The sequence below is a fragment of the Canis lupus genome, chromosome 13, assembly GCF_048164855.1.
Source record: "Canis lupus baileyi chromosome 13, mCanLup2.hap1, whole genome shotgun sequence".
NCBI classification, from domain to species: Eukaryota; Metazoa; Chordata; class Mammalia; order Carnivora; family Canidae; genus Canis; species Canis lupus.
In genome coordinates, this window is record NC_132850.1 from 14,716,704 (window position 1) to 14,741,563 (window position 24,860).

Genomic DNA, 24,860 nt, shown 5'->3' on the forward strand with positions numbered 1-24,860 from the left:
CCATGGTCTGGCCTGGCTGAGTAGGGACAGGTGAGGAGAAAAACAGGGAGTAGGCCCGGCCGTGGGCGGTCAGCTTTGACCTTTCCTAGCCTCTGGGGTTTTCCCCAAGCTCCTGCTCAGACAACAGATTTCTTAATCCCACTGTCAGCCTTCCAAGACGCCCCGCCCGCAGGAGCGGCACTGTCACTCCTCTCCCCACAACCAGCCCCAGCCCCAGCCCACCCCGCTGTGAGAAGAAGGGGGAGCTGACCAAACTGGAGAGGCCTGGGGCTTGGCGGTGAGGCACCAACTCTCCTCACATCTCCCTCCTCCTCGGACCTGCTTTCTTAGCCAGCCTCTGAAAGATGACCTCGAGTGCCAGCTCGAGTGGGCCGGGCACCGACCTGGGAGGCCAGGCCTGGAAGCTCATTACCATGGGAGGGAGGGCAGTTTCTCTCCACCTCCCTTCCTTCCTCCTGTGCCTTTTTCCTTACTAGCTTCTCTCCTCCAGGGCCAGACTGAGCCCAAGCTGATCTCTGGCCCTCCGGGCAGACCCCACAGCAGCTCCAGGAGCCCAGATACCAGCTGCCAGAGAAGGCCCAGAAGCTTCCTGCAGCCATGTCGGCCCTCACCCTGCTCATTCTGGGTCTGTTCACGGCAGTGCCACCTGCCAGCTGTCAACAAGGTAATACAGGACGGGTGGCTGTAGTGAGGAGGGCTGGGCTGGGTCCCTGGAACCCAGGGTGGATGGGGTGGTTGTCTGGCCTCCCTCATCACCCGGACACCTGCAATGGGGAGGGGAAGAAGCAGAGCCTGGGCTCTCTGGAGGAACCTCTGAAGGCAGAGACTCCTGAGCAAGGCTTCTGTCTGTGACTCACTTTCTCCCAGTGAGGAACGCAGGCAGTGGGGGAAGTGTGGGGTCTCGGACTGGAGACCTACAGGAGTTGAGGCCCAGCCTCTTGAAGCAGGAATTGCCCGAGAGACGGCGGGGTCCTGAGGACACGGGGTCCTGGGTATAAGGAATGGGGGAGCAGGACCCGAGCCCCCCTCCCAGGGCAGGCTGGGCCCCCCGGGGAGCACTGTCAGGGCTCTGGCCTAAGTCCTCACTGTCTCAGCTCCCTGGGCTTGGGTGGGGGACAGCGCCCCGGTGTGGCCCCCTCCCGAGCCCGAGCTCTCTGTCCAGCTCTGCCGCTGTCCTGCCATGTGCGGCCTGGAGAAAATCACTGCCCCCCTCTGAGACTCAGTTTCCTCATCCATAAAGTGAGTAAAGTGGGGACAATAAAGCTGCCCTGCCTGCCTCCCGGGACAGCTGCCAGGCTAGGGTGTGGGAAGGCTTTGTGCCCGTGAAGCACCACACCCTGAGCTCTGCTGTCTGCCCTGAGCAGTGTTGCTGCATCTGCAGCCAAAGTGTGGGGCCCTGCACGTGGGTCCAGATGGGGCCCGAAGGGGCCTGGCGGAGATGCTCCTGGAGTCCCCCTCCTTTGCAGAGACCCTCAGCTTGCACGCATGTCTGCTTCACCTCTGCCTCCCAGGCTCAGAAGCCCTCTTGGAAACTGGAGATCAGAGGGGTTGAGTAACCTGCGTGGATCACACAGCAGAACAAGAAGGGATGCAGCCGGGGTGCAAGCACGCCTGGTTCCGGGGGTCCCAAACACCCCGGGTTTGGCCACTTGCCACTGACGAAATCCAAAGGCAGAGAAACAGCAGTGGTGAAACAAGAAAGGGATTTATTTTGGTGAGGCCAAGACTGTCTCCAGCGTGCCAAATGTACTTCCAGGTTTAGGTGCAAAAAATGTAGGGCAAAAATAGGTGGGTCCGTGCAGGTGGGCAGTGAAGGTCGGGGGGATCTCCGTGTTGGGGTCAATCACCGGCGGGGTCTGGCTGGCTCAGGGCAGTCCCGATTGCTTGAGGGGGTGGTCTGGGTTCCCAGCAGCGGATGCATGGCCCGCAGGATATTTTGCCCAATTTAAGAGATGAGCCGGAAAGAACTTCATCGACAAGGAAATTTGAGGTGACAACAGAGGGACTTGCGATCCTTCTAGGACAGGGCTCAGGTCACCTCGTTCCCGCCTGAGGCTCTCTGCTCACTTCAGAGCCACAGGGAAGGAGCAGCAGGGACTGGGGCTCCCTGGTATCTGGAGGGAGCTGGCTACAAGGTCTGGAGGAGGCAGACCGGGGCCTCCCAGGGCTTAGCCCTACTCCCCATCCTGGAGTAACCACTGACCTGAGGAAACATGGGTCTGATCCATTGTTTCTTGGGGGAAACAATGAGTCCAAAGCACTGCTTTTTGGCCAGTATGGAACTCAGGGTAACCACAGTGACTTGGCCCCAGGCCAGAGAATTCCCAGATCCTTCCCATCTTCCCTATATCTGCCAGACTCAGAGTTTACTCAGAGAACAGACTGGGCCTTCTCTGTAGCGGGAGAGCTTTAGGGTAGACTCAAGGAAGGACTTTTGAGTGAGACTGAGACAGAATGAGACAGAATGAGGGCTTTGATGCCCAGCCTGGGCCCTCCTAAATACAGGGTGGCACTAGGGCTGCATGTGTTCTGGCCTGGAGGCAAGACCCTCTAGGAGCCTCCTGTTGGCTTCAGTCCCCTCCTGAGACCTGTCTGCTACTGCGTGTCTATCCTCTGCAGGGCCCAGTTCTCTCAGGCTCCTGGAGCACAGGGATGCCGGGGGAGGGGAGAGCCTGTCTGGCCTGCCAGTGGCTGAGGGCAGAGATTTGGGGAAACCTGGAGGGTGAGAGGTGCTGTCAAAGGTCAAGGGTCAGGAGGTAGAGGAGGTGATGAATGGGGCCTCAACCTGGTGTCTGGCCTAGTCCGGTAGGCCCCCAGCTGGAGGAGACCAAAGGGGCTCAGGTTTGAAGCTCTCTTCCTGGCCCCACGGCCTGGAGGAGCCCTGGCCCCTCTGCCTTGCTCTTCCAAGGGTGTTTGGTCCCACCCCTCTCTGGGCACCCCTAGCTAAGCAGCCTTGCCTGTCCTACACTCCCACGCCCTACCCGTACCAGGGAAACCTCATTACAGAACAGGATCTTCCAGATACCAGCCCAGTCCTATCAGCTCGGGCCGCTCCGGCCTTCTGGGAGCCAGGGCAAACGGGAGACACCGTGGGCTGGCAGGGCCCAGGCCAGCTGTCCAGAGGGCTGCCCTTTGGTCCCTGGGGCCCAGACACTCCGTAGGGGGCCCTGCAGGTGACCCATGTGGTGGGGCAGGTGGGGGCTCTGGGCTGTCTCTCCTTGGCTCCTCATTCCTTTTTTGAATTCATTTTCCCAAGTGTCATCCCTTTCTCAGCTCAGTGGGGGGGTCAAGCGGGTCCCCCTCGCCACCACCGCTGCTGCCCCAGGATGTCTCCTCTGGTCCTGGCAGCCAGCTGATGGTCTCAGACACAGGCTCTAGCCCTTGGAGCATCCCCTCCTTCCAGGGTTCTGCACTTGCAGCCCCCACAGCAGCTGAGCCGCCTGCAGCATCCCCACTCCCCTCTCTCCAGGCCTGGGCAACCTGCAGCCCTGGATGCAAGGCCTAATCGCTGTGGCTGTGTTCCTGGTCCTCGTGGCAATCGCCTTTGCTGTCAACCGCTTCTGGTGCCAGGAAGAGCCGTGAGTGCTGCCCGGGAAGGGGTGGCTGGGGGCAGGGTCTGCGCTGGCACAGGCAGGCCAGACCCCAGGACCACTGCTACTGCTCTAGGAGTGCTGAGAAGGGCCGTGGAAGCCCAGAGTCCAGGCCTGTCCCTGTGTGGAGTGACACTGAGCTGAAGGTCTCCCGGCCGGGAGCTCAGGCTCAGTGGCTGCCAGCCGGGCTCGTCGGACCCCACAGCTCTGGTTCTCATTCACCGTGAGCTCCGGGGTCTTCTCTCCCTGAGGGCTCTGTGTCTCTCCGTAGTCAGGACGCTGGCCCAGCCTGTGATGGGGGCTTTGCAAACCTCTGGGAAGAAGGCTGCATCTTTCTTCAGGGTCAGGTGCCACACGCTGGGGTTCAGAGGGTCAGTGGGACACACACAGCCCCACACTCCAGGCTCCCAGACCGGAAGGCCAGGAGCAATCACAGCGCAAGTTTCAGCTCCATGGTAGGAGGGAGTGCACTGTGGTGCTGCGCCTGCCCTGGTCTGGGGGCCCAGGGACCGTGGTCCAAGAGGGCTTCTGATGGCACGTTTATTCTGAGGGCTGAGGAGTGCAGAGGAGCCAGGTTCAGGATAGAGCATGCAGGGGAAGGCATTGCAGTTGTGGGAAGAGGACACTGAGGGTACCAGGGGTTCCTGGGCAAAGGCAGGCACAGAATTAGAGAGGGGTGGGCTAAAATCCAGCCCACCCTGTGCTCACCACCCCTGGAGCAAGGTGGCACCTGCCGCTAGCTCTCACGAATGGGGCTGGGGCCTGGGTGCAGCCCAGTGAGGGAACACCAGCTGCCACAGGTGGAGCGAGGGCCAGAGAGGTCCCCGGGGGGCCAGCCAGGTGGGCAGGACCTGGGCCTAGTGGGCCTTGTACACACCAATACCCCGAACTTTGGGCTTTACCTTTCCTGCGACAGGACCCCAGCGCTAGCTTGTATGCTGGTCTTGGGAGGAGAGGTGGCCTGAGCACAACGGTTCTGGCTGCCCTGGGTGCACGCGTGGGTAGGGGCTGCACACGAGACTGGAGAGTCTGGACTCTGGAGGCAGTGAGGGGACAGAGAGGGGACATGTGGCAGCTGTGGAGGGGGCAGTGGATGGGGATGGCGGCGGGCAGGAGGGAGGAAGGACGGGATGAGCCCAGGCTTCTGACAGCCCCAAGGACCGAGGTGCGGAGCCCAAGGTCCGGTGCTGAGTGCACCGTGGGACACAGCAAGTCTGTGGCGCCCTGGGCAGGAGGGGTGGCCAGGGGAGGACAGGCGGCGCCCTGTAGAGAGTCCCTGTAAGAGCAGTTTCCAGTAGGTGGGGGCAGAGGTCGCACTCCCGTGGTCTAAACTCGAATAAGAGGCCAGGAGCTTTTTGTTGGAAATGCTTCCTTTTCCAATGGACCCAAGCTCTGCCTTCAGTGGATGCGGACCCTGTGCACCCAGTGCCGGAGGAGGCCCCTGAGGAAGTGTGGGGGGATGCTAAGTCCCGCTGGGTCATGAGCTGAGGCCACAAGGGGGACCGCATGGGAGGCTGGGCGGTGGTCGGTGTGAGGCTGGGGTAAATCCATTGCACCTCTCGAGCTGGGACCTGAGGCCCCCACCCTGGACGGGGGAGACGGCTGTGAAGGCCCATGGGGCAGGGCCAGAGTCAGGCCACCAACAGCGCCCCGCTGGAGAGAGGGGCTTCTGCGGGGGGCCAGCCTCTGCCCTTGGACTTGTGACAACAGGTGCCTAGGACAGGGCCCGACTGGACAAGGGGGAGGACAAAGAGGGTCGGGACCCAGGGAGCCCCACTGATGAACCTCGCCCACAGGGAGCCTGTGAACATGGTCATGACCGTTGCAAACAAGGCAGATGGGATCCTGGGAGGAACAGATGGAAGGTACTCCTTGACGGTGGCCAGCTTCAGGTGAGGCGCCGGTACAGGGCTGACCGCGCTGTGCTCCAGAAGGACCAGGTGTTCTGAGGGGTGGGGGAGAAGGCTGGGGGGGGGGCAGGGAAGGAGGAGGACTCATGGAGGTTGGGGCTCAGCAAAGAGAGGAGCTCAGGGAGGCCTGTGAGGGCTTTGTGAGGATGCAGGGCTCCTGGGGGCCCAGCATGGGGATGGGGGCAGGGGTGCAGCCAGCGGACTGGGACTCACAGGGAAGGGTGCATTGGGGGAGGGGACTCTGAAGGGAGTTGGGAGGACTCAATGCAGGGAGAGGGGTGAGGAGGGGAGGCAGCTCAGTGAGGAGATGGGCTCCATGAGGGGGTGGTTCAGTGGGGGCCCTGTGGGGACCCAGGGGGGGCGGAGCTCAGCATAGGAGAGAGATGGGGCTCAGTGAAGGGTGCCGGGAGGCCTCCAGTCTCAGGTGCACCTGAGACCAGATGTGGGCAGGGGAAGTCCCTCTGGCACTCAAGTATATTTATTCTGGAAGAAACTGCCCACACAGGTACAAGACGGGGCAGGGAGAAGGGGATGGCCTGGGAAGGGTGATGACCCCTGTCATCTTCTCTCAGGTCCAGTGAACACGAGAATGCCTATGAGAATGTCCCTGAAGAGGAGGGCAATGTCCGCAGCACCCCCATGTGACCCCCACTTGCCTGTGGCCCTCCGCCCTGACCCCAGGTGCCTGTGACCGATGCCCGGCTCACCACACAAGCCTCTCCTCTACACGGGAATCTACAATAAGAGGCTGACTCTCCCAACCCCACACCTCCCACCTTCCCTTGAATTGTCACCAGCCAGTCAGGGCTGTGTCCAGGCTGGGGTTCAGCTGTGGCCCTAGGGTTTCCCGCCAGGTCTCCCACCCAATTCAATTCAGAAGACCCTTCAGAAGAGGACAGTCAGCTCGTCACCTCCTCCCTGCCTCACATCCACTCCCTGTAACCGTGGAAATGGCTCTTATTTCTGTGAAATAAAGATGTTTTGTATTTCCAAGCCTGATGTTCCCAGGGCTCGGAAACAGCCCCTCAGGCTTATAACCAGGTCCAACCTTGCTTTCTGAATCATGACAATCACCTTCCAAAGCCACTGTCATGGTGGCTTTGGAGGATTACGCAGGAAACCCTCTCTGGGAGGACCACGGGGCCAGGGAGCTCACCCACTCTGCCCCTTGTTCTAGGCAGAGACCCTCCTGCGGGTGCCCCCCAACCCCCCGACCTACTCTTAACAGCTATGCTTCTGGGCCTGTCTTTGCGCAGCACCGACACCCCTACCAAGTCTCTATGCTGCCTGGCTTTGCAGGTTGTTTGCTCATCCCCCGTCCAGGCGGCTCCAGCCTGCATGGGTTGGCCTTTGAGCATAAGAAGCTCCAAGACAGAGCTTGGGCTAGGACTTTGGAAGCCCAGCTGAGTCCCTGTTCCCTGCAGACTTATTATGGGACTTTGGGAGAGTCACAGTCCTCTCTGAACTAACCTTCCCCTCTGGGGAGGGTTTGGCCAGTTTCACCACAAACCTGGGGTAGAATCATCCTCGCCACCGGCTCCCAGTCCTGGGTGGACGTGGAGTCAGGGCACTGGGTCCCCTGGGGAATGAAGCAGGATGGGGGCGGGGAGAAGGTACTCCCAGCTGGCTGGCTGACCGTGAAGGCCCCTCCTCCCTGTGACTGCCATTCTAACGGAACAGAGTCTGGGGTGACAACCTGAGACAGACCCACCCAGGAGCACTCCCAGATCCAGAGGAGCAGGCCAGAGGGTAGGAGGCAGTCCACGCTGTTCCAACCAGTCCCAGCCCCCCTTGCTTCCCCACCACAGCCATTGCTCTGCTTTTCGAAGCCTTCAGACAAATACTCCACCTGAGATCCGAATTATCCTTTCTTACCACACCGAGGTCTAGTCTGCAGCCTGCAGGCAGAGGGAAGGGCCCTGAGCAGTGACTCAGGACAAGTTGCCTCCCCTCTCTGACCTTCAGCTCAGTGAACTGTGGCTGTGTTCACGTGGGCAGATGCCTTCTCACCCACCACTGCCAGTTCAAACTGCATATTCCCTTTCCTTGGCTCTGCCAAGGGTCCTCTTCCTCTAGGAAGTCCTCCTTGACCAGACCAAAGGGCAGAGCCAGGGGGCCAGCCAGTCCAACCTCTACCTTACTGGAGGAGGGATGGAAGTTACTAGAGGGCCTCTGCTAAGGCACAAACACCCTCTTCTTCCTTTCTAGCCTCCTGGTCTGAACCTTCTGGCTGCTTGGATCTGATTCTCCCTGCACGAACCTCCATTCCCTCCCAGTGCTGCCCTGAGTTGTCCCTGAGAGGCTGGGGGGGGCGGTCAGGTCTGGCCCTACACGCCCTCCAGGGTAGAAGGCAGAGCCACCATCCCTTGGCCTCCGGGCAGCAAGTGCAGCCTGGCCTGTCTCACCTGTGAGGCGTCCCAGGGCCTGGGGGTGCCGCTGCAGTCCTCCTGGTTCCTGGGGCACCACCAGCTCCCTGCCTTGGCCTCTCTGGGAGTCTCCTCAGCCCCTCCCGGGCTGGACCAACCGGCATGGTGGGAACTCTGGGGTCCCTGCAGGTGCTGGGCTGGCACTGACCCGCCCCCACCCCGTGTTCCTGCCCTGGCAGGGGGCACGGGGCACAGAGCTGCGGGCCCCAGAGCCCCCGGCCCTTATCGCCTCTTCCCACCTGCCAGCCTGGCCAGCCGAGGGAGGGAAAGGAGGCTGGGCCCGGGCCAGGGCGGTGCTTAATGACCCTCCGGGGCCTAATCTCAGGCTGGCAGCCGCCGAGTGGCTCAGGCTCGCTCCTGGAGGAGGCTGATAACACACCAGCTGGGCCCCCCACCATCTATCGGGGCTGCACAGCCAGCCCCAAGGGGCGGCGACCGGGGGCCTGGGGAAGGGGGCCTCTGGGCTGAGGCGGGTGGGAGGCCAGCCCCGGGGGGAGGGGATTCTCGTCTCCTTGACTGACAGGCAGGGGGAGGGACCGGCCGCTGGAGGAAGGCTGGGGGGCCCCCCACGCGGCCCCTGCGCCCCGCGGGACTTCCTGCTCTCTCCTGCTCCCTCCCCGCCCTTTTCTCCCACCCAGTCCGGCTCCTCCTTTGCTCTCCCAGCCTTGATGGAGCTTTCCCTCCTCCACCGTCCACCGTCTAGCCTCCTTCTCCCCCTTCCACCTGACCTAGCGCCCACCGTCCCCTCTCCCCTTCCATCCTCTCTGTTTCCAGTGGGTCCCCCTGCGAGCCCCGCCTGCCCAAGGGGCCCCGTGCCAGTCCCTTGGCTAGGGACAGTCCCTCGCCCTCCCTCATTGGCATCTCACTTCTTCTTCCTGTGGCATCATCTCCCCCGATCCCTCCACCTGCTCTCTGGGCAGAACGCTCAGGTGGCCCGGCTCTGGCTGCAGGGCCCGGAGATCCTCTGACTGCCGGCGGACCTTGCTCTTCCTGCTTCCTGGAGCAGGACTTGCACCTTCCTTTTCCCTTCCGTACCTAAAACGTGTGGATGTCACAGGGTCACAGTATAAGTTACATCCAAACTCAGCCACTAAAGGCTCCACCCAGGAACTGCAGAGTTGGAGGTAGATTGCAGCACTATTAACTTCAGTTAGACTCAAAGAGGAACTTCCAGTCTGGAGCTGGTTTAAAAAAAAAAAGGGCAAAAGGCTGGGGAATTCTATCTCCAGTGTCACCTGTTAGAGGGCAGAGTGCCAGATGGTTGGAATAATTTTCAAGATGACTTTCTTCATGCTCAGAGTAACATGAGCAGAAATACTGCTCCAAGGAGCCATCAGATGATCAAGACTACTGCTGGGCAGGGATTCCTCCCCCAGCTTAGGGTACAGGTGAGGGTGGGAGTGCAGAGTGGCCCTCCGGGGGTGATCCCAGTCCCATACACTTTGCCTTGTCCCCTTGGGCCAAGTTCACAGGGGACTCAGATAGTTGGAACTATCAGAAGCTTCTCTGGGACCAGGGCGGGAGGCATCTGCCCCTCCCCCAGGTCTGGCCTGGGGCCTGGCCTCCCCCAGCTTGGCTCTTCTCCACATTCCCAGGTCCCCTTGGAAGTGCACACAGTGGCCAAGAGCTTGAGCTTGAGAATCATGCAGGCTCCGGTTCGAATTCCAGATCTGTGCCTCACCGCTGGTGGACTGCCCAGCCCGTCCGCTGCTCCACCGGCTTGTCTTCCCTGCGGGGCTGCTGGGAGGAAACAGATCCTGGGCTGCTCTTGCACCTGACACCTCCAGGAAGCCCTCCAGTTGCCGGGGAAGCTCTGTGCCCACCCCTGGGCCTTTCTCTGGGCTATCCCAGCCACCTCTGTCCGCACCACCCTGCGGCTATTTAATTGCCAGGCCTGGGAGCTCCCCAAGGGCAGGAACGAGGTCACGTCCCTCTGCATCACCGGCACCCTGGACAGGGCTAGACTCGGGAAGGGAAGCGGTAGGTGTGAGGAGGAAACCCAAAGGAAAGGGCTCAGCCCCTGTGGTTTGCCCAGGCGTATGTCTGTCCGTACCCTTCAGCACACAGAGGTGCAGAAAGACACGCGTGCTTGTGCATGCACATGTGCTCACACTTTCCTGCTCCCTGACCCTGATCCAAGGCCGCAGGGTCAGTGATGAGCCCCAACATCTGTGCTCCACCCAACCTCGTCAGCCGGCCTGGAGCCTCGGCTGCCATCTGGTGGCCACGCTCAATAGAAAGGGCAGATGAGTAGAGCTTTTGAACTTGAGCTGAAGTAAGTCAATCGGAGAAGGACAAACATTATATGTTCTCATTCATTTGGGGAATATAAATAATAGTGAAAGGGAATATAAGGGAAGGGAGAAGAAATGTGTGGGAAATATCAGAAAGGGAGACAGAACAGAAAGACTCCTAACTCTGAGAAACGAACTAGGGGTGGTGGAAGGGGAGGAGAGCGGGGGGTGGGGGTGAATGGGTGGTGGGCACTGAGGGGGGCACTTGACGGGATGAGCACTGGGTGTTATTCTGTATGTTGGCAAATTGAACACCAATAAAAAATTAATTTATTAAAAAAAATAAAATAGACTTGTAAAGTTAAAAAAAAAAAAAAGAAGAAGCTCTTTCCTTCTTAGGTGCCGTTCCAGAGGCTTTCCCTCGGTCCAGCTCCAGGGACACCCCCCCTCCCCCAGGCTGTGCCAGCACCTTACCTTACCGTAGGCTTCAAGGGCAGCTGGCCTCCAGGGCCCCCTCCCTGTGGCCCCAGAGGCCAAGACTGTGACTACCTTAGGTTGCAAGCCCTACCGGTGGTGGTGGTGGGGGGGGGGGCAGGCTCTTGGGGCCTTCATCATCCTGCTCCTGATGACACACTTCGCTTTCTTTCAGAAATGATCTGGGAGCCCAGTGGTTTCCACCCTGGTGTGCTATTCTGGAGGATAAGGGATGACAAAGTTTCTAGGATATGTTCCTTGTTGAGTCCCTGGAGAAGCAAAATAGAGGGAGCTTGATGAGAGAAAGAGACAGGAGGAGGAGCAAAGAGAGAGAAAGAGAGAGAAATCAAGGATGAATTCCAGTATTGTCTGAGCAAGTTGGAAGATGGTGGAATCTGGGACATTGAGCTGGGCTATGCAGGCCATGTCTCCACTAAATCAGGCCCTGCTAGGGATCCCTGGGTGGTTCAGCGGTTTAGCGCCTGCCTTCGGCCCAGGGTGTGATCTTGGAGTCCTGGGATCTAGTCCCACATCGGGCTCCCGGTGCATGGAGCCTGCTTCTCCCTCTGCCTGTGTCTCTGTCTCTGTCTCTCTCTGTGTCTCTCATGAATAAATAAACAAAATCTTAAAAAAAAAAAATCAGGCCTGCAAGCTAGTTTGGGCCTGTGTCTGCCTGAAGGGAGGGGGCGCCTTTTCCTGCTTCTCACCAAGGCACCATATAGCCTTGTGAATGGCACTGAGAATGGCAGGTACCAGGGGACAAGCAAGAATGTGTGTGTGTGTGTGTGTGTCTGTGTGTGTGTGTGTCTGTCTGTGTGTGTGTGTGTGTGTGTGTGTGTGTGTGTGTGTGGTGGGGTAAGGATGCATTTATGGGCGTGTGGAAATGAGAAGCTTCTGGGGCATCTACAGGGGGTAGACTGGAGGGCAAGGTGGGTGCACAGTTCAGCTCTGAAGCTCAGGTGAGTGGTGGTTAGTAGCTGGGCCAGAAATTTCACCCATTGGGGGGTTAAGAGCCCAGGCCTGGGTCAGGCAGCCTGGATAGAGCCATGCTCAGACAAGTAATACCAAGTGGCCTTGGATAAGTGAACTCAACTCACCAAGCTCCAGCTCACTTGTCTATAAACCGAGGGCAATAAATGGTGTCTATCTAATGAGAGATGATGTAAAGATTAAAGGAAACAATGCTCATAAAACACATAGAATAGTGTCTGGCCCAATAAGTGTTAGCTATTGTGTTTTGTTTCTATCATTATTACAGGATGAGCTGAACTGCGTGTGAGACCAGTGTGTCGGAGCTAGCCAAATCCTTACAATCATTTAGCCCAGGTTACTAATATCGTACTGTGGAATCTGAAGCCTCAGGTCATGTACCAAGTTGGGGTGAGAAGCAGCGAGAGGCTCTGCACAGCTGGTAAGTACAGAACATGCTGGACCCAGCTGCTCTTCTGGACCTCTGGAGGCACCAGCATAATGGAGTTGGTTACATGGGTTCGTTCTGCATCACTGAGGCTGGTACAATTCTGCATGTGGACTTTGCAAATGAATAACCAGGCTCTTGACCAGTTCTAGCTACAAGCCCACATGTGGGATGGAGGTGGATGGAGGTGAGTACAGGTGCTAATAAGATGGGGAAAGGGTCAGGGAGGAGAGGGAGCACCAAGAAGCAGAGGGGAGAGGGAGAGAGGAGGTTGGGGAGAAGCTGATGGAAGCATCTTCTAGGCCCAAAGAGCTAACCATTTGGGACAGAGACTGGGAAGGGCCTTCCCTCAAAGCCAAACACGTGATGGTGGGGGTGGGGGTGCTGGTTCTGACATGAAAGCCGAGGGCTACTATATGGTTGGGAAGGTGCTTTCTGATTGCAGCCTTGTTCTGATCCTTCCAGCTGGATATAACTCAGCCCATTTTCTTGGGGGAGAAAATGCAGACTCAGAAAGGGAGGTGACTTTAGTGGCATTGGGCTAGTTAGTGGCATTAGGCTAATTAATAGCATTGTGCTCTAGTCTTTGGACTTTAAATCCATTGCTAATTCTACTCCAGCATAGAGTTCTCTGTGTGTGCGGGGTGTGTGTGTGTGTGTGTGTGTGTGTGTGTGTGAAATGGGGAGCTGAAGAGCTGTTTGCCATTGTAAAGCTTATGCAAAACTTCAATTTGGAAAGATGCATCTAGGAAAGCAGAGAGGGATCCCTTCAGGGATCTGGAGGGGGTCAACATTTGTCCCCTCTACTTCCATCCTTCGCACCTGCTCCTCAACTTCGTAGCCTCGATTCCACTCCTAACACCTCTGAGACGGCCCGCACCCAGGGCACTAGAGTTCCCTCTTCTCATCGCAAGGTGTGATGGTTTATCTGGTCCTTCTGCTCTCAGCATAATAGGATAATGGCCAGTTTCTCTGTGGCACTGCTCCTGACCATCTGCCCTCAGCTGGCCAGGTTCTCACAGGCCTGGGGGCTCACAGTGGTCATGGCATTGCTCTCTGAATGAGACTGTGAACTTGGAATTCCATGAGGCGGAGTTGCACCTGTCTTGTTGATTGTAGTGTCAGAGTGGCCAGCATGGGCCTACAATGCTGGGGGTCCCCAGTACATGTTCAAAGGAATGGCATGGGCACCTCATCCACTCAGGTCATTCCCATTACTGCCATGAAGTATCAACTTCCAAATCAGTCCCAAATAAAACAACCAGTTGTCTGAGACACAAATGCCAATGATGGATGCTTCAGGGTGGTGCTTGGACAACATTTCTTAAGAAATAAATGGTAGCTAAACTTGAGGCAGGGAAGGGCCAGTTCTAGAATCCCAGTTCTAGAATTCCATCTGGTACCTGCTTGCCTCTCGCACCATTCCTCGGGGACCTGAGGTCCAAATGGAATCCTGCTATTTTGCCAATCTGCATCCCCTGTCCTTGTTAGTGATACCACCACTCATCTACTCAGGTCAGAGATGGGATTGACACTGAATTCCTCTCCCTCGCCCCATTTCTGCTCCCCTGCTTCTGGCCTCCAGCTCGCCTGGATGGATTAAAAAAAAGTGGTCTGCAGACACTTTTCCTGTCTTCCCGTTTTCGCTCTTGCTGCATGCTCAAACCAGCTTCCACACTGCCACTAGAGAGAGTTTTCCCAGACACAGCCAAATGGGATCCAGCCCTTTACACCTTCAAGGTGAACCCCACTGCTCCAGGCAGGTGCAGCTTAGTGACTGGGGGCATGGGCTAGAAGCCAGACTTCCCTGGGCAAATCCTTCTCCGCCAACTTTATATTAATTAGTGCAATGTTGGGCAAGTTCATAACAAAGGTATGTCAGCAGCCGAATCTTAAAATAAGGGGTAAAATGATGCCCATCTTATTGGGTTGCAGTGAAGAGTAAATGAGTAAACGCATGCACAGAAAGCACACAGTAAATAGGTGGTGAGTGTAATTTTCCTTTCTGCTGTGCCTGCAGTATCTTGAGCAACAGTAGGCGGCCACAGTGAAGGCCCTCTGTGACCTGGCATCCTTCCACCTTCCCACCTTCTGGTCACCCGCTCTCGGCTGCACACTCTTCACTGCTTCAGGCTCTCCAGCCTCCCGTTCCCTCTCCTCCCACACTGCTTCACATCTTTGCGCCTGTGGTGTTCATTCAGGCCTCACAGTGTCCCTTCTGCCAGCCTCACGTTCTTCAGGATGACTCTCTGATGCCTTTTTCCCTCCCCACGTTCTATGTCTGTGATCTCCCGGGGGGCAGGACATCCCCAAGACATCGGGCACAGTCCCTGCGTGGAGCAAGTGCTTGCTGTTTGTTGAATGAATGTCAGCTGGTCTCAGCTCAGCCAATTAAGTCCATTGCAGGACCTCATAGAATCACTTCACCTCTCTAGGACTCAGTTTCTTTTCCTTAAATGGACATTAAAGAGAGGATCTACTTCATATCCGTGGTGAGAGTCCAGCATCAGGCTCTAGTGTAAGACGTGACATTCTGTAGCCCCAGGGCCACCTGCCTATCACTCACCGTGCATTCATTGCCCACCAGCTGTTGCCCACCTGTGCTCACTCTTTTCACCTGGCCCAGCTGAGGGTATTAAAAATGGTTTTTACCTCTTCACAAAGGTCCTTCTTTACCAAGTAGGGTCTGGGATTAGTCTGCAAGCCAGTTGGGCTGGGTGGACCTAGGCTTGGTTGACGGATCCGCTGAATCCAGTGAATTCCCATTTGCCTGGAAAGAACAACCCAGTCTCCCCAGCCCTGAAGCCCTACTGTGCCTCCAGGTGACTGCATTCCCAGGTCTCTTTTTCTCCATCCGCCTGTTCCTGATGTCCCAGCTCAGTCTGGGGAGGAGCTGGAGGTCTGGCTCCTGGCCACTCCCCGTGGATCTCTGTACCCTAACAGTGCCTCTATCTGGATGACACTAGTCATTGTGCCTCTTCTATCAAAGCCCTGAAGCAATATCCCTTCCGTAGGGCAAACCCCCAGGAGTGGAATGACTCTATCAAACAATATGAGCATTTCTTTTTAAAAAACATTTTATTTTTAAGTAATCTCTACACCCAATGCGGAGCTTGAACTCACCATAGATCTAGAGTCGCCCCCTCCACTGACTGAGCCAACCTGATGCCCCAAGAATATGAGTATTTCTAAGGCTCTTGTAAGGTAAGTACTCTCTATTGGTTTCTCTAAGGGTTGAATCCATGTACACTTAATCAGTTCCACCTCAGTGTAATCAGTAAGGGGAGGGAGAAGGTTCCAGCTTGCTTTGAGCCTGAACACTTTCTAAAAACTCATGCACAAAATGCAGTGCTTTCTTTTTGCAAATGCCTGTTCCCGTTCATTATCTTTTCTCCCTATTGCTTTTATTTGTTTATTTATTTTATAATAAATTTATTTTTTATTGGTGATCAATTTACCAACATACAGAATAACACCCAGTGCTCATCCCATCAAGTGCCCCCCTCAGTGCCCGCCACCCATTCACCCCCACCCCCCGCTCTCCTCCCCTTCCACCACCCCTAGTTCGTTTCTCAGAGTTAGGAGTCTTTCTGTTCTGTCTCCCTTTCTGATATTTCCCACACATTTCTTCTCCCTTCCCTTATATTTCCTTTCACTATTATTTATATTCCCCAAATGAATGAGAACATATAATGTTTGTCCTTCTCCGATTGACTTACTTCACTCAGCATAATACCCTCCAGTTCCATCCACGTTGAAGCAAATGGTGGGTATTTGTCGTTTCTAATGGCTGAGTAATATGAATGGATAAAGAAGATGTGGTTTATGTATACCTTGAATATTACTCCCTATTGCTTTTAATGTCTTGATTAGCCACCAGATGGCAGAGCTTACACAGTCCCTGGGAAGATCAGTGCTGGACCAGCAACCCGCCTTTTCCTGTGCAGAGAGAGCAGTCTCCCCAGCCTGGGAGTCTGAGTAGAGTGACTATTGATGGGATCCCTGTGGGAGTGGCCCTAATGGAAAGAACCCTGGCTGAAGTTCAGGAGTCTGGGATTCTAGAACTGGCCCTGCCCTGCCTCAAGTTTAGCTACCATTTATTTCTTGAGAAATGTCCAAACACCACCCTGAAGCATCCATCATTGGCATTTGTGTCTCAGACAACTGGTTGTTTGATGCAAGTCTCACGCAATGTGAAGCCCAAGACAAATGTGTGTGCTGATTGGCCACCAGACAAAGTTTATTAAAATGGAGGTTTTGGTGGCTGAATTTTTTTTAATTTATTTATGATAGTCATACAGAGAGAGAGAGAGAGAGAGGCAGAGACACAGGCAGAGGGAGAAGCAGGCTCCATGCACCGGGAGCCCAATGTGGGATTCGATCCCGGGTCTCCAGGATCGCGCCCTGGGCCAAAGGCAGGCGCTAAACCGCTGCGCCACCCAGGGATCCCTTGGTGGCTGAATTTGTAAACCAGGTATGGTGATGCAGGAAAGTGTGCTGGTCAAGGTGGATGAGTTTGCTTTCGTTAAGCACTGCTTCTAGGCAGAATTTGGAGCTATTGGAAGAGAGGAGGTGGAGCAGCATGCTAATGGATGAACAGCTGATGGTGACTGAGCTTACCTCCTGTCCTTTAGTCACTGATCTGTTCACCTAGGCATTGCCTTGGTGACTGAAGGCACACTTCATAGTGGTGTCCAGGGTCATTAGGAAATGTGTTCAGGGGTGCCTGGGTGGCTCAGTGGTTGAGCATCTGCCTTTGACTCAGGTCATGATCCCGGGGTTCTGGGATCGAGTCCCACATCAGGCTCCCCGCAGAAGCCTGCTTCTCCCTCTGCCTGTGTCTCTGCCTCTCTCTCTCTGTGTCTCTCATGAATAAATAAAACCTTTTTTTTTTTAAAGAAATGTGTTCAAAGAAATTCAGATCTGGGTTTGGAGTATTGAGCCTCTCGTATATGTCCTGGAGAGATGAAGATGACATCATACAAAATGCTCATCAATCTATTGGCCCCTTTTTCTACATGTCCCTGATGCTCAAAATTTATGGTGCCTTTTAGAGCTTCTTTGGGCTCTGAAGTAGAGAGAAATGGTACAAAATAAATGTACACTATAATTACAAGTACTACAAAGCAAAGCAACCTGCAAGCACTGGAAGGAAATGCTGTGTCCAAATTGCCCACTTCCCATCAATTGCACCATGAGGCTCTGCCAGTATGCTATTTGACTTCCAGAAGATAATTCCCTCTTCAGTGAACCTACCAGAGATCCTATAATTCTTTATACACAATGTTCAGCATTTAATAAAAACTTAGCCAAAATGCCAAGAAGCAGTCCAATTGATCAAAACAGCAAAAGAAAAAACCTCAGACAATAGAAACAGTCCCTTGAGTGGCCCAGATATTGGTAGCTAGACAGAGACATTGAAATGACTATGACTAATGTGTTTAGAGTATAGAGGGGAAAATGGAGAATTTCACCAAATAATTTAATCTATAAAAAAAAGAGTGAAATGAAAAAAAAAAAGGAATGAAATGGAAATTCTAGAATTATTTAGTGAAGTTTTGTAGTCTAGGTCTATAGGCTTGAACATATTTTTGTAAAATTTATTCCTACATGTTTTATATTTGGAGCTGCTACTGTAAATGGACTTGTGTTTCTAGTTTCATTTTACAGCTCTTCATTGCTTCTATCTGAAAATACAACGGATTTTTGTATGCAGACCTATTGGCCTTTGTGTTGGGGGTTTCCAAGACCACCATCAGGTTTGATGATTCACTGGAAGAACTCAGAGAATTCAGAAAAGCTGTTCTACTCACAATTATAGCTTATTACAGTGAAAGGATGTACATTAAAAGCGGCAAAGGAAACCGGCACATAGAGACCAGAAGTGAGATACATGCTGTCTTCTACCAGTGGAGTCAATGAACAGCGCTTGATTCTCACAGCAATGGCGTGTGACAACACATACAAAGAATGGCCAATCAGAAGAGATTGCCTTACCCTTGATGTCCAGGATTTATTTCTATTGGGAGTCAGTAATTTCAGAATGGAGAATGTGACTGATCTTAGTTACTTAAACTCTCCAGCCTTTTGGGAGGTGAAAATGATACAGCTTGGCCCAAGTTCTCCACCATAAATCACATTGTTAGCATAAGTTCCCTGCTGAGGTTGAAGGCCCCAGATATATAAGGACACTCATCAGGCAAAATATTTTAAGAGCTTAGAGTTTATCTCCTCAGAGTCATCAAAAGCCAGTCTATTTTCTCACATGTGTAGGGTTTGAACATCTCAAGACTGATGAGTTAATTTTTTAGTGCACAACCTTCTATCTTTGAACCTTCCCAACTTATTAGTTTTGGTAACTTTTTTGTAGACCCCCCCAGGATTTTTTAATTGACATTATATTTAGAATGGTTTTATATTTATAGAGAAATTGACAAGATAATAGAGGGTTCCCATACCCCACACTGAGTTTCTCCTATTATTGACATTTTACATTAACGTGGTACATTTGTTACAATCAATGAACCACTATTGACACATCATCATTATTACTATTATTATTATTAAAAGATTTTATTTATTTATTCATGAGAGACACAGAGAAAGAGAGAGAGAGAGGCAGAGACACAGGAAGAGGGAGAAGCAGGCTCCATGCAGGGAGCCTGATGTGGGAATCAATCCCGGGACTCGAGCATCACGCCCTGGGCTGAAGGCAGGTGCTAAACCACTGAGCAACCCAGGGATCCCCTACACATTATTATTAACTAATATAATAATAGTTTATTCAGATTTTCTTAGTTTTTTGCTAATGTCCCTTTTATGTTCCCTGTTCTGATCCCATTAAGGATACTATGTTGTATTTAGTTGTCACATTTCCTTTGGCTCCTCTTAGCTGTGCTGTAGGAATTTCACAGACTTTCTTTGTTTTTGATGACTTTGATGGTTTTGAGGAGTCCTGGTATTTTTTAAGATGTCTTATTAATGGAATTTGATATTTTTCTCATTATAGGACTGGATTATGAGTTATTGGGAAGAAAACTACAGACATTTTCACCACATCCAAGGGACTATTCAGCTACTCCAACTTATAAAGTACTACTCTAGAATGAATTTCAAAATACTCACAAGTAAGATGGAGATCAAGAACATCCTAAGAGCACCCTTAGCTTAGCCAGAACATAGGAGATCGAGGAAGTTCTTCTGGCCATGGAGTCATGCCCAACAAACCACCTAGCCTCACTAGACAAGTTTTTCCTCTGTAGATTGGAACAATGACACCATTTAAAAAGTGAAACATGATACCTTGAGTCAATAGAGTCAAGAATAAAAATAATTCCCTATGAATTCAATTAATGTTATTAACTGTGAACACACTTTGAGATGCAAGTCAAAATACTGAACGGAAATGAAGTGCTTTGAGCCGGTTTATTTCATAGAGAAAGGAATTATGATACCCCGACTCAGGAGATGGAAAGCTTCTGACAGCACAGATGTGTGATCTCACTCAGTAAGTTCATTAGCTTCAGAACAAGTATGGTTTTGGCTCTGTCATTCTCTCTTGTTGAAATAGTTAAGAACAGGCAAGTGAGACAAGATGGTTTTTGTAGAAAGAGAGTTTCATTCCTTTAAAGGAAGGCTTAACACATGGGTGGCTCAACACATACCTGAGGAAGTTACCCAAGGCTAGCAAAGCACATCTGAACGTCTTAGAAGGAGCAAAGTCAAAAGCTCATAGTCCGGGAATATTTTGTGTCCTCCCCAGTAAGAATGAAAAACCTCAGAATTCATAAGCCATTAGGTACAGTACTCAGAGGAAGCTGGTCACAGCAGTGGGACAAAACAAGACCTAGAATTCATGCTGCTCCAGTCCAACAAAGCATTGAAACAAGATTTCTTTTTTTTTTAAGATTTTATTTATTTATTCATGAGAGACACATTGAGAGAGGCAGAGACAGACAAAGAGAGAATCAGGCTCCTTGCAGGGAACCTGAGGCAGGACTTGATCCCAGGATCCTGGGATCACAAACTGAGCCAAAGGCAGATGCTCAAGCACTGAGCCAGCCACCCAGGCATCCCTGAAACAAGATTTCAAAGGATTAAACTGTCTCTTAGTAACTTCACTTCCCTCTGATAATAAAGCCCCCATATAGTATAGCTATTCACCTAGTGGCCAACAGTGGAATCAGGTTATAGATCTAGAAATAGATCAAATTAGACATAAACAAACATTAACAGAAGATGTAGGAAGAGTCATGCTATGTATTCCAAAAGGCACCTGGTCGAAACCAATCATATCAATGGACAATCTTGTGTTAGTAAATCATGACCATGAAGAAGATGTCTGACCATGAAGAACTGTCTCCCTTATGTTGGAAAAGCCCTACCTAAATGTCAGGGAGCCATTCCTCAGTCAATACTGAGAGTGAGCTGAGACACGAGAGTGGGCTGTGGAAGAGAAGGCGTGTGGAGGAATCGAAAAGGCTGGTACTAGCAGATGACAGGGCAACTCTGGGATGGGGAGATGAAAGGGACCATCAGCTTCAGAGCGATTTCCAGAGGAAGAGCCTAGAGTAGGCAAGGGAGACGGTGACTAGCCCTCCCTAATCCAGAATCTTTTGTTTGGCCATTTCTTGAGACTTCTCTTGAAAGGTGGGAAGAGTTATGTAAGTATGCTCAGAATTCCCTGATGATTATTGCAGAAATGAAGGAGGAGTCATAGAGAATTCCTGTCAACAGGAAAGTTAATTTGGCTTTCCAGGAACTCCAGACCCTGGCTACAACTTTAGTCTGACCCTGTAGGGTCTTGGTGACCTTGGCTGTTAAAACTGAGTGAAAATGGTAGACAATCTGGTTAGACTTTGGCTGAACTGAACAATTGTAAGAAAAATGAAAATTCAGATTTGAGGGTTTAATCCAGGGTTTATTGAGGGTTCTCCAGAGAAATAGGACCAATAGGTTATATATATTATATAAATATAACATTGTGTGTATGTGTATATAAAGTAAGGAATTAGCTCATGCAGTTATGGAGGATGAGAAGTCTCAAGATATACAATCAGTTCTTTGGAGACTCAGGAAAGTCAATGTGTAGTTCCAGCTCGAATCTGAAGGCCTGAGGACCAGAGACGCTGATGGTGTGTCTCCAGTCCCAAAGTCTCAGGACCCAAGAAGAGCCAATGTTTCACTTCCAGTGTCAAGACTGGAAAAGTCTGATTTCCCAGCCCAGCAGTGAGATGGGAAGAGCTCGCTCTTACTGAGCTTCTTTGTTCTATTCAGGTCTCCAGTCGATTGGCTGATAAGCAACCATACTGGAAAGGGAACTCTGTTCTCTTCAGTCTTCCAATTAGAGTATTAAGCTCATTTGAAAACACCCTCACAGACACGCCCAGAAAAATGCCTGGCCAAATGGCTGTTACCCTGCAGCCTAGTCTTGTTGGCACATCAGATTAACCATTACATTCAGCAACTGATAAGCAGTAAGCTCCGGGAAAGAGTGTTCAAAGAACCTGTGACTAGAGTCAAAAGTCTATTGTGGGGAATTTTGTTCCCGGCAGTGTGACTTAGTAGAAACTAAACTTAACTCATTCAGTCTTCAAACAGATAAAACCAATTCTCAGAGAAAGGGCAATTGAAGAGAGCGGGCATAGGTTGAAGAGGAAAGGAAAAGGAAGCCAGAAGCAAGGAAGAAAATGGCGGAAATAGTGAAAAGAAAGCAGAAGTTGTAGAACAGTAGAAAGAAAGGACCAAAGAGTGAAAGCTACAGGTTTCTTTTAAAATGAGCACTTTGGGGGATCAAGCCAGAAAATATTGTCAATGCTGGGTTTTCCAGAGTTGTTGTTGGCATCATGGCACATTCCTAGTTATTTGCGGTGTCCTTCTGCGCTCTCTGATATGTTAGGAGGGAAAACAATTCTAAGGGTTTTTGATGATCTTTGGTTGGTATTTTGTGAGCTCCCTGAGGTCTGTACCAGCATTAAAAGTGTCAGCTGAGAAACTGGATGGCATAATGAAAACCCGGTGTATGGTATGTAGCAGTGGCCGGATGGATACCAGGAGAGCTTCACGGGCAGCACTCAAACTCCCAGTCTCCACGTTAGAATTTTAGGGGTTGTTTTCCATTCTATCCCATGAAACCTGTGGATGAAAAATTTTCTTGGTCGCTTCCCAGATCATCCACTTGGTAATTCTGCTTCTGTCCATATTGTGTTTGTTATACAACAGCTGTCTAGATTACCAACTCATTGGTATCTCTGAGCAGAGTCATTTCCATGGTGATACTAAAACTTACCTTTAGAGATGTTACTAACCCTCACCTTTTTAGAGTGCCCCTTAAGGGCAATTAAACAGAAGTTTGTTCCCTGGCCAACTCAACACACTTGAGTCAATGTGTAATGGCAATTCTCCCTCCTGCACCCTTTATATATGATTTTTATCAGTAATGTTGGATTAGTTGAGATGAGCACTTAGCAACATGAAGTCTCATGGAAAATTATTTCCTTAATTCTAAGTAATATTGCTGCTTGCCACGTTCATGAAGGAGTCCAGCCAGATAGGAAGGGTCTCCAAAAACAGGCATCACCTCCTTTGGGAAGCATGTCCTACCTGACTTACTGTCATCATCACCACATGGCTGCTTAGCAATCGCTTTCTTAGGCTCTCACTGCTCTCTGGGCAAATCCAAGGAACATTGCTTTTCTTTTTTTTAATATTTTATTTATTTATTTATTCATGAGAGACAGAGAGAGAGAGAGAGAGAGAGGGAGGCAGAAACACAGGCAGAGGTTGAAGCAAGCTCCATGAAGCGAGCCTGATGTGGGACTCGATCCTGGGACTCGAGGATCACACCCTGGGCCAAAGGCAGGCGCTAAACCGTTGAGCCACCCAGGGATCCCAGAACACTGCTTTTCACGATGTATTATAAACATTGTTTTTTACTTGCCTTCTTCCTCACTGTACTGAAAACTCCTCTTAGTCAAAAACCATGCTTAATTATCATTGATATCTTCAATTTCTAACAAGATTGTTAGCCCACAGTAGAGTAAATAAATGAATCAGTGAATGAATATGTTGCCAATAAAAATGGAGAAAAGGGGTTGAATTCAAAAGAAAATTAGAAATTTGACTTTGTGACTGAGTCTGATGAGAGTAGGAGGGAAGTAGATGGCTCTCTAGCTTTAGTAACTGGGTGGTTGTTAGAATCATTTTTAATAAAGTTATAAAAATTTGTTTTGTTTTGGTAGGAGAACATACAAGTATAGTGGTATTTATTTTTAACTTTTTTTTTTAAGTAGCCCCACTCAGTGTGGGCTTGAACTCACAATCCTGAGATGAAGAGTCACATGTTCTACTGATTGAGTCAGCCAGGCGTCCCAGAAGTATGACAGTGTTTTGTACTGGTCTCAGCCTATTAGTAACCTATGTGGCTGGACCAGTCCTTGTGGTTCTTATGATTGTTCTTATGATGACACCCTTCAGCAACAGCCATCAGGAAACTTTGAAAAAAATAAAAGTTTAGCTTACAAGACCTGTAACTGACAACGCATAGTTAGGACCATGCAGCAAAGTTTTGGGTAGAGAGAGAGAGCATGTATGGGCCTGGTATTCTGCTTTGCATGGGCTTAGGGTTCCCCAGGCTCACTCTTTTTTGGTGAATTTAAAACAGAAGAGTAGGCCATGTCTATGTCTTCCTCTGTGAGATTTCTGTTCATGTCTTTTGCCCATTTCATGATCGGATTGTTTGTTTCTTTGAGTTTAATAAGTTCTTTATAGATCTTGGAAACTAGCCCTTTATCTGATACGTCATTTGCAAATATCTGCTCCCATTCTGTAGGTTGTTTTGTTGACTGTATCCTTTGCTGTGCAAAAGCTTCTTATCTTGATGAAGTCCCAAGAGTTCATAGACATGGCCAACAAGCACAGGAGACAATGCTCCACATCACTGGTCATCAGGGAAATACAAATCAAAACCACAATGAGATACCACCTCACACCAGTGAGAATGGGGAAAATTAACAAGGCAGGAAACCACAAATGTTGGAGAGGATGCAGAGAAAAGGGAATCCTCTTACACTGTTGGTGGGAATGTGAACTGGTGCAGCCACTCTGGAAAACTGTGTGAAGGTTCCTCAAAGGGTTAAAAATAGATCTGCCCTATGACCCAGCAATTGCACTGTTGGGGATTTACCCCAAAGATACAGATGCAGTGAAATGTCGGGACACCTGCACCTTGATGTTTCTAGCAGCAATGTCCACAATAGCCAAACTGTGGAAGGAGCCTCGGTGTCCATCGAAAGATGAATGGATAAAGACGATGTGGTGTATGTATACAATGGAATATTACTCAGCCATTAGAAATGACAAATACCCACCATTTGCTTCGACGTGGATGGAACTGGAGGGTATTATGCTGAGTGAAGTAAGTCAATCGGAGAAGGACAAACATTATATGGTCTCATTCATTTGAGGAATATAAATAATAGTGAAAGGGAATAGAGGGGAAGGGAAAAGAAATGGGTAGGAAATATCAGAAAGGGAGACAGAACATGGAAGACTCCTAACTCTGGGAAATAAACTAGGAGTGGTGGAAGGGGAGAGGGCAGGGGGGTGGGGGTGACTGGGTGGCAGGCACTGAGGGTAGCACTTGATGGGATGAGCCCTGGGTGTTATTCTGTATGTTGGCAAATTGATCACCAATAAAAAATAAATTTATTATTAAAAAAAACAGAAGTGTAGAATTTAAAGTACAGGAGGAGAAAAAACAAGTGGCCCAAATGGTCAGTTATCAAAATCAACCAAAATCCTTCCAGCCC

The 24,860-nt window shown here is 51.3% G+C and overlaps 2 protein-coding genes and 1 long non-coding RNA gene across 5 annotated transcripts; 2 read left to right on the top strand and 1 right to left on the bottom strand.

Annotated features, from left to right (window-relative positions):
* The first annotated feature begins 126 nt into the window (after window positions 1-126).
* Window positions 127-6,493, top strand: PDZK1IP1 (PDZK1 interacting protein 1). Of its 2 annotated transcripts, XM_072772251.1 has the most exons (5): window positions 127-277; window positions 491-664; window positions 3,470-3,578; window positions 5,387-5,482; window positions 6,073-6,493. In XM_072772251.1, exons 2-5 carry the CDS (start codon window positions 598-600, stop codon window positions 6,143-6,145), a joined length of 345 nt encoding a protein of 114 aa, XP_072628352.1. In that variant the 5' UTR covers window positions 127-277; window positions 491-597; the 3' UTR covers window positions 6,146-6,493. The 2 variants fall into 2 exon arrangements, with proteins under 2 accessions (XP_072628352.1, XP_072628351.1); XM_072772250.1 differs by lacking the exon at window positions 127-277 and having other exon boundaries at window positions 373-664.
* On the bottom strand, window positions 1,690-8,654 carry LOC140602575 (uncharacterized). 2 transcript variants are annotated; one of them, XR_012005512.1, is made up of 3 exons: window positions 7,906-8,645; window positions 4,493-4,626; window positions 1,690-4,234 (listed from the first exon to the last, which is right to left on the bottom strand). XR_012005512.1 is itself a non-coding variant. In XM_072772249.1 (3 exons), exons 1-3 carry the CDS (start codon window positions 8,322-8,324, stop codon window positions 4,021-4,023), a joined length of 675 nt encoding a protein of 224 aa, XP_072628350.1. In that variant the 5' UTR covers window positions 8,325-8,654; the 3' UTR covers window positions 1,690-4,020. The 2 variants fall into 2 exon arrangements, 1 of the variants encoding a protein (XP_072628350.1); XM_072772249.1 differs by having other exon boundaries at window positions 1,690-4,142; window positions 7,906-8,654.
* A 3,198-nt stretch (window positions 8,655-11,852) lies between these two features.
* LOC140602577 (uncharacterized) lies at window positions 11,853-24,617 on the top strand. The gene is made up of 4 exons (XR_012005513.1): window positions 11,853-12,238; window positions 15,141-15,255; window positions 19,061-19,558; window positions 23,882-24,617. It is a non-coding gene; the product is annotated as an uncharacterized lncRNA (long non-coding RNA).
* Window positions 24,618-24,860: the final 243 nt, after the last annotated feature.

What these genes read in the sequence shown, in the direction of transcription:
- PDZK1IP1 (XM_072772251.1), top strand. Translation starts at nt 598, where the DNA reads ATGTCGGCCCTCACCCTGCTCATTCTGGGTCTGTTCACGGCAGTGCCA. An exon ending in TTCTGGTGCCAGGAAGAGCC is followed by an intron (nt 3,579 to 5,386) that starts GTGAGTGCTGCC and finishes CCTCGCCCACAG; the next exon opens with GGAGCCTGTGAACATGGTCA. An exon ending in TTGACGGTGGCCAGCTTCAG is followed by an intron (nt 5,483 to 6,072) that starts GTGAGGCGCCGG and finishes ATCTTCTCTCAG; the next exon opens with GTCCAGTGAACACGAGAATG.
- LOC140602575 (XM_072772249.1), bottom strand. Translation starts at nt 8,324, where the DNA reads ATGGTGGGGGGCCCAGCTGGTGTGTTATCAGCCTCCTCCAGGAGCGAG. An exon ending in GGCCCTGGGACGCCTCACAG is followed by an intron (nt 4,627 to 7,905) that starts GTGAGACAGGCC and finishes CACTGCCTCCAG; the next exon opens with AGTCCAGACTCTCCAGTCTC. An exon ending in GGGGTCCTGTCGCAGGAAAG is followed by an intron (nt 4,143 to 4,492) that starts GTAAAGCCCAAA and finishes TGCACTCCTCAG; the next exon opens with CCCTCAGAATAAACGTGCCA.